Below are 14,599 nucleotides of genomic sequence, written 5' to 3'. Positions count from 1 at the left end.
TCTAGAGATACAGGATCAACAGGAAGTATGATTATAAAAAAGGGATTTATTAGATTGGCTTACATGACCAGAAGCTGGACAGTTCACAATGGCCGTCTGCAGGCTGGAGAGCTGGAAGAACCAGCAGTTGCATAGTCCAGGAGGTGGAAGCCCCAGAACAATAAAGATCAACAGTGCTACCCAAGTCCGAGACCAAGGCTTCTGGAAATTACATGGAGAATCACTGGAAGAGTTTGCTTTGGAAGAGGGAAGAAGTGAGAGGTTGATATACTCAGACAATCAAAGAGAATCAAGAATCCAGTCAAGAAGAGTTGAACTTCCATCTGCATCTGCTTCCTTGTTCTTCTAACTTTTGTTCTGCCAAGTCACCATCCTATTTGTTGGTGCTGCCCACAAAGTGGGAGGGTCTCCACTTTAGTTCACTATCCCACATTCCAATCATTGCTAGATACGTCCTCATTGACACACCCAGAAACCTCTTAATCATCAGTATCTCTTAATCCACTCAAGTAGACAATTTAAATTAACCATTACATGGGGATAGCATGACTTCAAAACAGACGAACAATTTCGTTAGGAGACTCAGTAGAGCTTTCTTTGGCAATAACTATGAAAAATGATTCAAATCTTTAATGAGGATGGTGAAGAAGGCAGTAGTATCAGCTAATATTTGTAAAATTACATTGTGCCTGGCATTGTTTTAAGCATTTTCCTATGTAAATTTGTTGAGTCCACTCATCAACCAAATGAGTTGTTATTTTATTTGTTCTTTTTAGATACATATGAATGTAGAATGTGTTTTGGCATATTACACACATGTGGAGTAAAACTTATTTTTTAATTACAATCCTATTCTTGTGGTTGTACATGGTGCAGAATTACCCTCTCATGTGTTCAAATACAAGAATATGAAAGTTATATCTGATTAATTCTACTGTCCTATTCTCCTCCTCCCTTCCCTTCTTTCCCCTTTGCCTATTCCAATGGACTTCTATTCTTCCCCTCCCCAACTCCCTTGTCATGGGTTAGCATCCACATATTAGAACATTTGGCCTTTGATTTTGGGGATTGACTTATTTCACTTAGAATGATATTCCCAGTTCCATCCATTTATTGACAAATGCCATTTTATTCTTCTTTATAGTTGAGTAATATTCCATTGTGTATCCACACCACATTTTCTTTATCCATTCATGTGTTGAAGGACATCTAGGTTGGGTCCATAGCTTGGCTATTGTGAGTTGAGCTGCTATAAACATTGATGTGGCTGCATCATAGTCTGCTGATTTCAAGTCCTTAGGGTATAGATGAGGAGTGGGATAACTGGATCAAATGGTGGTTCCATTCCAAGTTTTCTAAGGTATCTCTGTGCTGCTTTCCAGAGTGGTTGCACCCATTTGCAGTCCCACCATCAGTGTATGAGAATACCTTTCTCCCCACATCCTTGCCATAAGTTCTTTTATTATTTCCACTTGTGAATAAACTAATCATCAGAGCACTCAATCACTGTACTCTATTGCCTATGTTTAGCTTGATTTGCCTCAAATTTAATATTTCAAGAACACACTTAAGGGTTCCAACTTGGTAGAGCTGACAGTGGAGATTTGTGACTCTAACGGGGCTTTCTACAAAGGATTTATCAAAGATGTTCATGAAGACTCCCTCACAGTTGTTTTTGAAAATAATTGGCAACCAGAACACCAGATTCCATTTAATGAAGTTAGATTACCATCTGATATAAAAAAAAGAAATTAGCGAAGGAGATGAAGTAGAGGTATATTCAAGAGAAAATGACCAAGTACCATGTAGATGGTGGTTGGCTGCAGTTTGGATGATGAAAGGAGAATTTTATGTCATTGAATATGCTGCTTGTGATGCCACTTACAATGAAATAGTGACATTTGATGACTTCAGCCTGTCAATCAGAATAAAACTGCCAAAAATACATTCCTCAAGTGCACAATTGATGTTCCTGAGGATTTAAGAGAGGCATGTGCTAATGAAAATGCACATAAAGATTTTTAAAACAGTAGGAGCATGCAGAATTTTTTTTTACCATCCAGAAACTATGCAACTAATGATTCTGTCTGCCAGTGAAGCAACTGTGAACAGAATAAATAATTTAAGTGACATTCATTTGGGAAGTAGTCATACAAAATTGATGCTAATGTCTAGAAATGAAGAGACCACTAAGCATTTAAAATGCACGAAACAACTTGCAGCAGAGTTTCATGAGGAATTTGTTGTGAGAGAAGATTTAATGGGACTGGCAATAGGAACACATGGTAGTAATAGACAGCAAGCTAGGAAGGCTCCTGAAGTTACTGGGACTGAACTAGATGAAGATATTGGAACATTTAGAATCTATGGAGAAAGTGCTGATGCTGTAAAAAAGGTTAGAGGTTTCTTGGAATTTGTGGAGGATTTTATGCAGGAATCTTGTTGGAAAAGTAATTGGAAAAATGGGCAAAGTTATTCAAGAAATAGTGGATAAATCTGGTGTGGTTTGAGTGAGAATCGAAGGAGAGTATGAAAATAAACTACCTCCAGAAGATGGGATGGTTCCATTTGTATTAATTGGCACTAAAGAAAGCATTGGACATTTTCAAATTCTTTTTTTTTCTTTTTTTCTTTTTTCTTTTTTTTGGTACCAGGTATTGAATTCAGGGGCACTCAACCACCAAGCCACATCTCCAGTCCTATGTTGTATTTTATTTAGAGACAGGGTCTCACTGAGTTGCTTAGCACCTTGTTTTTGCCAAGGTTGGGTTTGAACTCGCCATCTTCCACCTCAGCCTCCTGAGCTGCTGGGATTACAGGCATGCGCCACCACACCCAACTTCAAGTTCTTTTAGAGTATCTTATTGCTCATCTCAAGGAAGTGTAACAACTAAGAATGGAATGCCTACCAATGGATGAACAGCTTCTGACAGATTGGTTCTAGGTCTTATAGTGGAAGAGGCAGAGGTCATTGGGGCCCTAATTACACCTCCGGTTATGGCATAAATTCTGAGCTTTCTAAACCCTCTGAAACAGAATCTGAACATGAAGATGAGCTGAGCAATTGGTCATCACCCGGAGAAGATGATCCAGAGAGCAGACATCAGGGTGACAACAAGAGATGCCTAGGAGGAAGAGGCAGACGTGTTTCAGGGGATTGGGATTGTGGTGGACCACGAAGTGGCAAATCCTCTATCAGTTCTGTGCTCAAAGATCCAGACAGCAATCCATACATCTTACTTGATAATACAGAATCGGATCAGACTACAGACACTGATGCCAGCAAATCTCATCAGTCTCCTAGAGGAAGGACTGATGAAGATGCTCTTCTGATGGATGGAATGACTGAATCTGATAGAACTTCAGCTAATGAAAATGGGATAGGCAAAAGATATTATTAAAGAGTATGGTCCTTCAGAAAAGGCAATAAATGGCCCAACTAGTGCTTCTGGTGATGAAATTACTAAGCTACATCATACTCCAGGAGAAGAAAAGATTAATATCTTAAAATAAGAGAATATTCGAGAATCAGCAGTCCTGGGCCGGGGTTGTGGCTCAGTGGTAGAGTGCTTCCCTTGCATGCATGGGGCACTGGTTTGATCCTCAGTGCCACGTAAATAAATAAAATAAAGACACTGTGTTCATCTACAACTAAAAAGGAAATCAGCGGTCCTGAATTGTGTTTCATAAACTGAAGAATTTCCCAGTTTACAGTTCTTTTACATTACTTTTACAACCGCGCTTGTACAAGCTTGGCAAAGATAGAATATGGACCACCAGTCTTTACATTGCACTTTTGGTTCCTCCATTTGGAATTCAGAAAGGGGAGATATCCTGAGGAAATCATATGTTAAGCATACTTTATATTGTGTTATAGAACATCTCATCAGATGCACCTTGAGTATATGTAACATTAAAAAAAAAACGTTGCTGGCTATAGGAAATGTTTTGTTTTCAAAATATGGCAGAGATGAAGGAAGTAGGCAGGGTGGGAGCCCTAACGTAATATTCTTTATGAAAGCATTAACTGCTTTTGTTACATTTTCAATAATATGCAACTACTGCTTCACCTGAGGAAACCTAGCATGAAATGCAGTCTAAAATATTTTGTACTGAATTGTAATTTCTTCATTAGTTTAGTCTAGAAACTAGTCTGCTTAATGTGTTTTTAAAGATGCTTTATGTAGAGGAAAATCTGCAGGCCACTGGAAGACTTGTTAATGCTCATCTGCAGGGACACTGGGTGATATTGACAATGACTATTTCTACATTGACACTTTCTTTGGTTTATTAAAGTGTATAGTATTTAAAAATCAAACAGCTTTAGTTAAAACACTAAGCTGAATTAGTCATAACTATTCAGACATAATCTGAACTATTGAAAAGATCAATTTCCAGAAGGTTTATTCTGTACAAATTACATGTTAGTCTTTAGTAGAGTATCTTCTCCCTTTTCCTTTTTCTCTTTCTTAATATTATTTTTTAAAATTTTGGTTGTTTGATGTGCAATATGTTTTCGTATGCAGGTAGTAAACAAACTTTGATCTTCTAAAAAAAGGAACACACTTAAAACATATAGTAAGATACCTGTTCTATGTTTCTTAAATGGCTTCTAGAGAAATCATTTATGCCTCTGAACAAAGTTGTTGTTATTATTACTTTTGGAATAGAAAGTATAGTACATAGACTGAAACTGTCACCAGAGGAAGGTCCAAGGAATTACCTTAAATCAGGAAGGGTGGGATTCTTAACAAATGTTGCAGAAATTTAGGGAGGGTCATATAGATGCACAAGTAGAGATTTACTTAGGAAAGTAAAATTTACATATGTGAAAGGAAAGAGACAGCATGTAGGCTTTCTTGAGTGAGAAGCTTCCCTTGGTCTGGGGTTTTAATATTTATAGGGACTACTAGAGGTGGAGTCAGAGTGGAGTTATGCAATTTCAAGTCAGTTTTCCTGTGCTTGCACATTGCCCTCCATTCAGGTTACTTTTTGCAGGCAAGGACATGTGCTGACTGGATTGCTCATGAGTTGCTTGCTTTATGTTCCAGTGGTTCATGGGCATTTTCTGCATTTCAATTGTTCATGAGCCTTTCTCTTTTGATATTCAGTATATCTTTTCTTTTTTCCCATATCCCCAAATTGATTAACATTTGGGTTGCTTCCCTGTTTGGGCTCTTTTGAATAATAATTCTATGAACACTGATGTACTAATACCTGTTGGAGTTTCTGCTTTCAATATTTTGAGTATACCCCTATAAGTAGAATTACTGGATGGCATGATAATTCAATAATTAACTTTTTGAGGAACCACCAAACTATTTTCCTCTGTGACTACAGCATTTTGCATTCCCACCAGTTATGCATAAAGCTTTCAGTTTCTTTACATCTTTGTGAACACTTATTATTTTCTATTTATTTAGTAGTGCTGGGGATTGAACCCAGGGATGTACCGGTGAGACACATCCCCAGTCCTTCATATTTTTTATTTTGAGACAGGGTCTTGTTAAGTTGCTGAGACTCTTCTCAAACTTGTGATTGTTGAGAGCAGGGTGGTATCTGTGCTGCTAACTGTCTCAAGGACAAACAGGACTGCTGGGCCCCTGTGCTTACCAAGGTTGTTAAGAGATATTTGTCCGAGGAATGTGCGGTTGCCTGGAGACCTTATCCGTCAAGGACGGGAGCGGGGCTTAGCCCCGACTCATCTCCTGCATAGTTCACCCCTTCCCTCCTCCCTTCTTCCACTAGGACCGTTCAGTTCTGCCAGGACCCAATGAAAATCAAATAGATTGACCGGACCCAACCAGGGGAGGTTTAGCTGTTCGAATGTTAGCCAATTAGAAGAACACTGTAAAACTGCTTGCTTTTCCTTATAAAAACCCTGCTGACGAGGGCTCGGGGCCTCTCCTAGCGTCGTTGATTAAGGACGCAGAGGACCGGGTTCGAACTCGCTAATAAATGACTCTTTGCTGCTTGCATTGATCGTGGTCTCTGGTGGTCCTTGTGGGGTCTCAAGCCTTTGGGCACAACAGTGATCTCCGTCTGCCTCAGCATCCTGAGTCACTGGGATTGTAGATGTGTACCACCATACCTGGATTCCAGCCCTTTAAATTTTGTTTTTGAGATAGGGTCACACTAAGTTGCATAGGTTCTCGCTAAGTGGTTAAGGCTTTTGTAATCCTCCTGCCTCAGCTTCCTGAGTTTCTGGGATTACAGGTGTTGACATCCTGTTGAAAATCATTTGATCATTTTTGTCAGGGTTTATTTCTGTGCCATGGCCTCATGTTGTAAAAGTAGGAAACAAGCCCAATATTCCTTTTGTAAGTATGTAACATATTTTCTAATAATGTAAATATATAAGGTAAAGAATGGCTATGCCAGAGGGGCTATTTTTCTAAATAAAGTCATAAGGAAGACAAATCACCAGATGATTTAAAGCACATTTTTTTTTTATTATAGACAAGTAAGTGTGGGTTTGCTATGGCTAAAGACATGTTTATAATAGATGAACAGCTTTTCTATATAACAAGAGGTATAATATTTTTCTTTTAATACTGAACTAACATCTCTCTGATAACAAGGAAAGACTGAACTGGCTGAACCTACTTTAAGTAGAAAAGACTTTTTTTCCTGGATATTGTTTTCAAGATTGGTATAATAAATTCTTTTAAATCCTAACACATTATATTTAAGAACAGTGAAAGAAAATTAATGAACACTACAAAACATGTAATTTCTACAAAGCAGAAATATAGTTTTTATAATTTAAAACAGCAGCAATTTCAAAAGTTTTGCTGAATTAAAACTTTACAAAAAATATATACACAAAGTATCATTCCAGATGATCATGGATTTTTAAAACAGTATATCACAATTCCCAATCTCTAACCCAAATCTACTACTGGATGTAGATGGCCTAAAATATTTTTTACAACAATTTATAAAATAACACAAAAACAAAAGAAACCTCCCAATTCTCTTGTGTGTGAGCTCAGGTTACAATGTGTTGGCTTTGATTCCTTATGCACAAAGAGAATTTTAAAATAAAACAAGGACTTCACATAAATAATTGCTTTACTTGTTATTAAGTATGTGACCAAACAAATTAAAATACTAACAATTGAAACATATCTTGATGTAACCAGTACATACACTCTCAAAGACAAAGATGAAAAAAGAAATAAAACAGTGTGCATGAAAGCCACAAGCACCATGTTTAGAAAGAGCACCAAGCAACACAAAAAGGCAACACGTAAGAGGTAGTGTACCACTGGCTAAGATGTATATGTCCATTTGGACCTGAATACAGCTTAGTATTTGGAAAAACAAGACATATTAGACTGTGGCTTGCAATTTTTAGACAGAAGCATAGCACATTTGGGAGCATTAGCCAGTATTGCTCCACAGTACTCTGCGTCTCCAGCTGTCTAATGGGTACTTTGCTCTCAGTCAAAAAATATAGGATACCCTGAAGAATTCCATGTTTATAAATTTTCAGTTCTAGGAAATTCTCTAAGAAAGCTCAGATCAATAAAAAGAATTAAATACTTTATCAATCATAGTCCTTTAAAAATGCCTTTTCTCCTTTTTAGGAGGAAGTCTTTTCTTCCTGAGATTCTTTAAGATTTAGCCAATGCCTTTATTCCATGCACTTCATAATGACAGTATGTTTCTATTTTTCCCTCTGCAGCAATTATGACCAATGGCATGAATTCTGCATTAATCCACTTTAGAGAAAGCACACAAAACTGCTTTCAATGTAATATTTCCGTTCAGTTTTGAGATGAGGAAGTTTGTGAACTTCAATCACTGGAAGTTGATTAGGGTCCTGGGTGTGAAAAAGGAATTTTGCCTTATGCCAACTGCCATCTTGAATCTGTAAAATAAGAACACGAAGCTTTCATGTGTAACTGTTCCATCAGCAGCCATTCTCAGCAGACAATGCCCCCTCAAACAATGAAGATTTGTTTTAAGGATTAGAGATAATGAATAGAAAATATTTAGAACAATGCTTAATAATATAGTAATAATTATTATTAATAATTGGAAATCTAGGCTTACTTCTTTCTTTATAATGGAATTGTGTTCTAATTTTTCATTTCTAGAGGTTAATGCTAGGCTTCTGCTTCTGTTGTCTGAGGATCACTGGACCAGATATGAATTAAAAGGCTGCACAATCCTTAATCTGAGTAATACTCATCTGTTCTGTGTTCCCGTCTTAAGGGTGAGCATTTTTCTTGGGTAAAAGAGAATGAGTGAGCTCAACTCCTGTACTTTTGGCTGGAAATAACAAGACTAAGTCAGATTTTAATTAAGTCAGAAGTAGTTAAATTATAATTATGTTGAATCATTGTCTGGGTTTCTTTATTTTTTCCATTTTTTGGCTTTCCATTTACATAGTCTCCCCCTTTCCTTTCTTTTTCCAGGCCTATCTGTTGCTCTAATTACTGTATGCTCTTCTGTTTCTGATAAAATCTGTGGAACAAAAACATAACATAAAATGTTCTATGATGAAGAAGATTCAACAAGACAAAATGGAAAACAATTGACTAGTTTTGTGGAGATTTTTATTAAGAAGTTTATTCATTTACTCATCGTGGTATTGTCATTTTCGAATTTGAAGAAATTTTGGAGATTAAGTTAGAAATTTCATTTTGAAGTTAAGGCCACTGAAGCTTATTGAAGATAAGTTACTTGTGTAACTTACTTACTGTGTCATAACCATGGTGTAATAACTAGATCTAGAATTCTCTGAGTAAGACATCATTGAATTTATTCATTAACTCTTTTGAGAAAATTTTTTTGAACTCTAAGATATTTGGCACTGTTAAATAATATGTAATCCTCAATTTTCCTATGGTACTTGAAAAATATAAAGATGAATAAATTAATTTAAAAAAATTTTTATTTTATTTTACTTTGTTTTAGACAGTGGAGGGTTTACTTTAAGTTAAAATAAGATGAATAAATTAATTCTGGCTTCTGAATTCTAGAACCTTATAAATATAGTTGAAGAGAGAAGAAATATAAACAAGTAACTATAATACAAGATCATAGTACAATATAAATAATGTGAAAAATGAGTGACAAATTCCTCATTTCTAACTGGACTACTCAGGAAATGCTTCAGGAAAAATTTAAAATTTAGATTTGAATGGGTCTTAAACTATTCCTAAAATTTTCACTTGATTAGAGATACATCCTTTGGAGGGGGTTTCAAGATGACGAACTAGAGGGCGGCTGCATTTCATGTTGCTCCAGGACTCAGGATTCAAAAGAGGAGATATTGAGAGACTTGGGACCAACTCAAAGCTGCGGGGCGAGTCTCTCCCGTTGGGGAGGTGTCCCAGATGGGGTGGTAGTTCCCTGGAACGTTCCCTGGAACGCAGGGAACTTTGTGAAGTAGAGTTGTCAAACGAGACACCGCTCCCCCCGCTGGAGCAGTGAACTTGGACAACTGGGAGCTTTGCAGAGGAGGCCGCTCAGCACAGCACTTGGTTTCAGAGCAACCTGCCGGGGCTCCGGTGGCTGCCGAGAGGAAGAGCTGCGTGGCGAGCTGTTTGAACTCAGAGCGACTGCTCCTGAACAATGGGGGGGGCTGCCCTGAGGAGGAGAAGGTGCACAGTGAGTTGCTTGGTCTCCAAGCGACCACACAGAACACCGGGTGGCTGCCTGGAGGAAAAGGCGTGCAGCGGGTCACTGGGGCTCAGAGCATCTGTATGAGGCTCCAGGTGGCTGCTCAGAGGAAGGGTCGCATAGCCAGGCGATTAGGTGCAAAGCAGGGTCCCGGGACCTAGGCGGCTTCTCGGTGGAAGAGCTGCACAGAGACAAGCTGAGGGGTGGAGCGAAGGTTCCAGGACTGCGGGCAGCTTCTCTGAGGAGGGGCAGCCTAAGGAGACTCGTCTGCAAAGGGCAAGGCTCCCAGGCCCAGGAGGTAGGTCCGGGCCCCTGGGAATGTTGCCTAGGAAGGCTGCCCTGCCCAGGCGGTAGTTGTGGATTGAGGGGAACCTCCAGGAGGGGAACTGACCAGTGAGACCTCCCCACTGGGTGAGTCTTCCCCGCCGGGTGAGGTTTTCCCACAAGGACGGTAAAACCAGAGACACAGGCCCAAACAGGCCTTGTCTCAGCCCGCAGCCTAGTTCCCCTTTGGTTGACCAATGGTCAACAAGTGGAGGCACCTCTGCCCACTAGCAGGGAATATACCCCACCTGAAGGCCACCACCCCTACAGAGGCAGCCTCCTTGTGGAGCACCGCATTATCAACTTCCTCCAAGACTTCAGGCTGCTGAAGGCTAAGAGGGGATAGACTAGAAATCTTCAGGGACATTATAAGACAATAGAGGAAATCTGCAACATCTCAGCAGTCCACTGATACCTGAACAATATGAGAAAACAGGGAAGAGAATGCCTCAAACAAATCTAGATGTTACATCAATAAAATCATGACAGCATGGCAGAAGAAATGACAGAAAGGGAGTTCAGAATGTACATAATTAACATGATAAGGGAAGCAAACGATGAAATGAAAGAGCAAATGCAGGCATTGAATGATCGCACCAATCGACAGTTAAAAGAGCAAATACAGGAAGCAAAAGATCATTTCAATAAAGAGTTAGAGATATTGAAAAAAAACCAAACAGAAATCCTTGAAATGAAGGAAACAATAAACCAAATTAAGAACTCCATAGAAAGCATAACCAATAGGATAAAACACCTGGAAGACAGAAGCTCAGATATTGAAGACAAAATATTTAACCTTGAAAACAAAGTTGAACAAACAGAGAAGATGTTAAGAAATCATGAACAGAATCTCAATGAACTATGGGATATCATGAAAAGGTCAAATTTAAGAATATTAGGATTGAGGAAGGCTTAGAGAAACAAACCAAAGGAATGAACAATCTATTCAATGAAATAATATCAGAAAATTTCCCAAATCTGAAGAATGAAATGGAAAATCAAGTCCAAAAGGCTTATAGGACTCCAAATACACAAAATTACAACAGACCCACACCAAGGCACATTATTATGAAAATACCTAACATACAAAATAAAGACAGAGTTTTAAAGGCTGTGAGAGAAAAGAACAAAATTACATTCAGGGGGAAACCAATATGGATATCACCAGATTTTTCAATCCAGACCCTAAAAGCTAGAAGGGCCTGGAACAACATTTTTCAAGCCCTGAAAGAAAATGGATACCAACCAAGAATCTTATACCCAGCAAAACTTACCTTCAAATTTGACGATGAAATAAAATCCTTCCATGATAAACAAAAGCTAAAAGAATTTATAAAAAGAAAGCTGGCATTACAGAACATTCTCAGCAAAATATTCCATGAGGAAGAGATGAAAAACAAGGAAGCAAATCAGCAAAGGGAGGAATTATCCTAAAGGAATTGACAAATAAAGGAGGAACCAAGTCGTGTCAAAAAAATAAATAAATAAATAAAATTAAAAAAATGAACCAAATGACAGGGAATACAAATCATATCTCAATAATAACCCTGAATGTTAATGGCCTGAATTCATCAATCAAAAGACATAGACTGGCAGATTGGATTAAAAGGAAAGATCTAACAATATGTTGCCTGCAAGAGACTCACCTCATAGAAAGAGATACTCATAGGCTAAAGGTGAAAGGATGGGGAAAAACATACCATGCACATGGACTCAGCAAAAAAGCTGGAGTATCCATCCTCATTTCAGATAATGTGGACTTCAAGCCAAAGTTAGTCAGAAGGGATAAAGAAGGACATTTCATACTGCTTAAGGGAACCATACATCAGGAAGACATAACAATCATAAACATCTATGCCCCAAACAGTGGCTCATCCATGTATGTCAAACAAATCCTTCTCAATTTCAGAAACCAAATAGACCATAACACAATAATACTAGGTGATTTTAACATGCCTCTCTCAACACTGGACAGATCTTCCAAACAAAAATTGAACAAAGAAACCATAGATCTCAATAACACAATCAATAATTTAGACTTAACAGACATTTATAGAATATACCATCCAACCAAGAGCGAATACACTTTCTTCTCAGCAGCACATGGATCCTTCTCTAAAATAGACCATATATTATGCCACAAAGCTAATGTTAGCAAATACAAGAAGATAGAGACACTACCTTGTATTCTATCAGATCATAATGGATTAAAGTTAGAAATAAATGAAAGAGTAGAAAACAGAAACTACTCCAACACCTGGAGATTAAACAATATGCTACTATATGATGAATGGATAACAGAAGATATTAGGAAGGAAATTAAAAAATTCTTAGAGGTAAACGAGAACAAAGAAACATCATATCAAAATCTCTGGGATACTATGAAAGCAGTACTTAGAGGAAAATTTATTTCATGGAGCACATTCAATAAAAGAAGTACAATTCAACAAATAAACGACCTAACACTACAGCTCAAAGCCCTAGAAAAAGAAAAGACCAACACCAAAAGTAGTAGAAGACAGGAAATAGTTAAACTCAGAGCTGAAATCAACGAAATTGAAACAAAAGAAACAATCGGAAAAATTAACAAAATAAATAGTTGGTTCTTCGAAAAAATAAACAAAATTGATAAACCTTTAGCCACACTAACAAAGAGAAGACGAGAGAAAACCCAAATCACTAAAATTCAGAATGAACAAGGAAATATCACAACAGACACGATCAAAATACAAAACATAATTAGAAGCTATTTTGAAAATCTATACTCCAACAAAATAGAAAATTTCGAAGACATCAACAGGTTTCTAGAGACATATGAATTGCCTAAACTGAATGAGGAGAACATACACAATTTAAATAGACCAATTTCAAGTAATGAAATAGAAGAAGTCATCAAAAGCCTACCAACAAAGAAAAGTCCGGGACCAGATGGGTTCTCAGTCAAGTTCTACAAAACCTTTAAAGAAGAGCGCATTCCAATACTTCTCAAAGTATTCCATGAAATAGAAGAGGAGGGAACGCTCCCAAATCATTCTATGAAGCCAATATTACCCTGATACCTAAACCAGACGGAGACACATCGAGGAAAGAAAATTTCAGACCAATATCCTTACTGAACATCGACGCAAAAATTCTCAACAAAATTTTAGCAAATCGCATACAAACACATATTAAAAAGATAGTGCACCATGATCAAGTGGGTTTCATCCCAGAGATGCAAGGTTGGTTCAACATCAGGAAATCAATAAATGTCATTCACCATATCAATAGACTTAAAGTCAAGAATCACATGATTATTTCGATAGATGCAGAAAAAGCATTTGATAAAATACAGCACCACTTCATGCTCAAAACACTAGAAAAAATTGGGATAGTGGAAACATTCCTTAACATTGTAAAGGCCATCTATGCTAAGCCCATGGCTAATATCATTCTAAATGGTGAAAAACTGAAAGCATTCCCCCTAAAAACTGGAACAAGGCAGGGATGCCCTCTTTCACCACTTCTATTAAATATCGTCCTTGAAACTCTAGCCAGAGCAATTAGGCAGACCAAAGAAATTAAAGGGATATGAATAGGAAAAGAAGATCTCAAACTATCCCTATTTGCTGATGATATGATTATATACTTAGAGGAACCAGGAAATTCCACCAGAAAACTTTTAGAACTCATAAGTGAATTCAGTAAAGTAGAGGGATATATGATCAATGCACATAAATCTAATGCATTTTTATACATAAGTGATGAATCTTTGGAAAGAATAATTAGGAAAACTACCCCATTCACAATAGCTTCGAAAAAAATAAAATACTTGGGAATCAATCTCACAAAAGAAGTGAAAGACCTGTACAATGAGAACTACAGAACACTAAAGAAAGAAATTAAAGAAAACCTTAGAAGATGGAAAGATCTCCCATGTTCTTGGATAGGCAGAATTAATATTGTCAAAATGGCCATACTACCAAAAGCACTATACAGAGTCAATGCAATTCCAATTAAAATCCCAATGTCGTACCTTACAGAAATAGAGCAAGCAATTATGAAATTCATCTGGAAGAATAAGAAACCCAGAATAGCTAAAGCAATCCTTAGCAGAAAGAGTGAAGCAGGGGGTATCGCAATACCAGATCTTCAACTCTACTACAAAGCAATAGTAACAAAAATGGCATGGTATTGGTACCAAAATAGAAAGTAGATCAATGGTACAGAATAGAGGACATGGATACAAACCCAAATAAATACAATTTTCTTATACTAGACAAAGGGGCCAAAAATATGCAATGGAGAAAAGATAGCCTCTTCAACAAATGGTGCTGGGAGAATTGGAAATCCATATGCAACAGAATGAAACTAAACCCATATCTCTCACCATGCACGAAACTGAACTCAAAATGGATTAAGGACCTTGGAATCGGACCAGAGACCCTGCAGATTATAGAAGAAAAAGTAGGTCCAGAGCTTCAACATGTCGGCTTAGGACCAGACTTCCTCAACAGGACTCCCATAGCACAAGAAATAAAAGCAAGAATTAATAACTGGGATAGATTCAAACTAAAAAGTTTTCTCTCAGCAAAGGAAACTATCAGCAATGCAAAGAAAGAGCCTACAGAATAGGAGAAAATCTTTGCCAATCATACTT

At 37.6% G+C, this 14,599-nt stretch overlaps 1 protein-coding gene and 1 pseudogene across 1 annotated transcript in view; one reads left to right on the top strand and one right to left on the bottom strand.

Annotated features, from left to right (window-relative positions):
- Positions 1 to 545: 545 nt before the first annotated feature.
- LOC124960181 (fragile X mental retardation syndrome-related protein 1-like) lies at positions 546 to 3,901 on the top strand (annotated as a pseudogene).
- Positions 3,902 to 6,474: 2,573 nt separating this feature from the next.
- Positions 6,475 to 14,599, bottom strand: part of Col24a1 (collagen type XXIV alpha 1 chain) — a 391,233-nt gene continuing 383,108 nt past the window's right edge. Inside the window, exon 60 of the mRNA XM_047523663.1 lies at positions 6,475 to 7,876. Coding sequence (XP_047379619.1) covers positions 7,730 to 7,876 — 147 coding nt within the window. The 3' untranslated portion in view covers positions 6,475 to 7,729. The remainder of the gene's footprint in view (positions 7,877 to 14,599) is intronic.

This window comes from Sciurus carolinensis, chromosome 1 (genome assembly GCF_902686445.1).
Source record: "Sciurus carolinensis chromosome 1, mSciCar1.2, whole genome shotgun sequence".
NCBI classification, from domain to species: Eukaryota; Metazoa; Chordata; class Mammalia; order Rodentia; family Sciuridae; genus Sciurus; species Sciurus carolinensis.
This window is presented reverse-complemented; position numbering and strand designations above follow the sequence as displayed.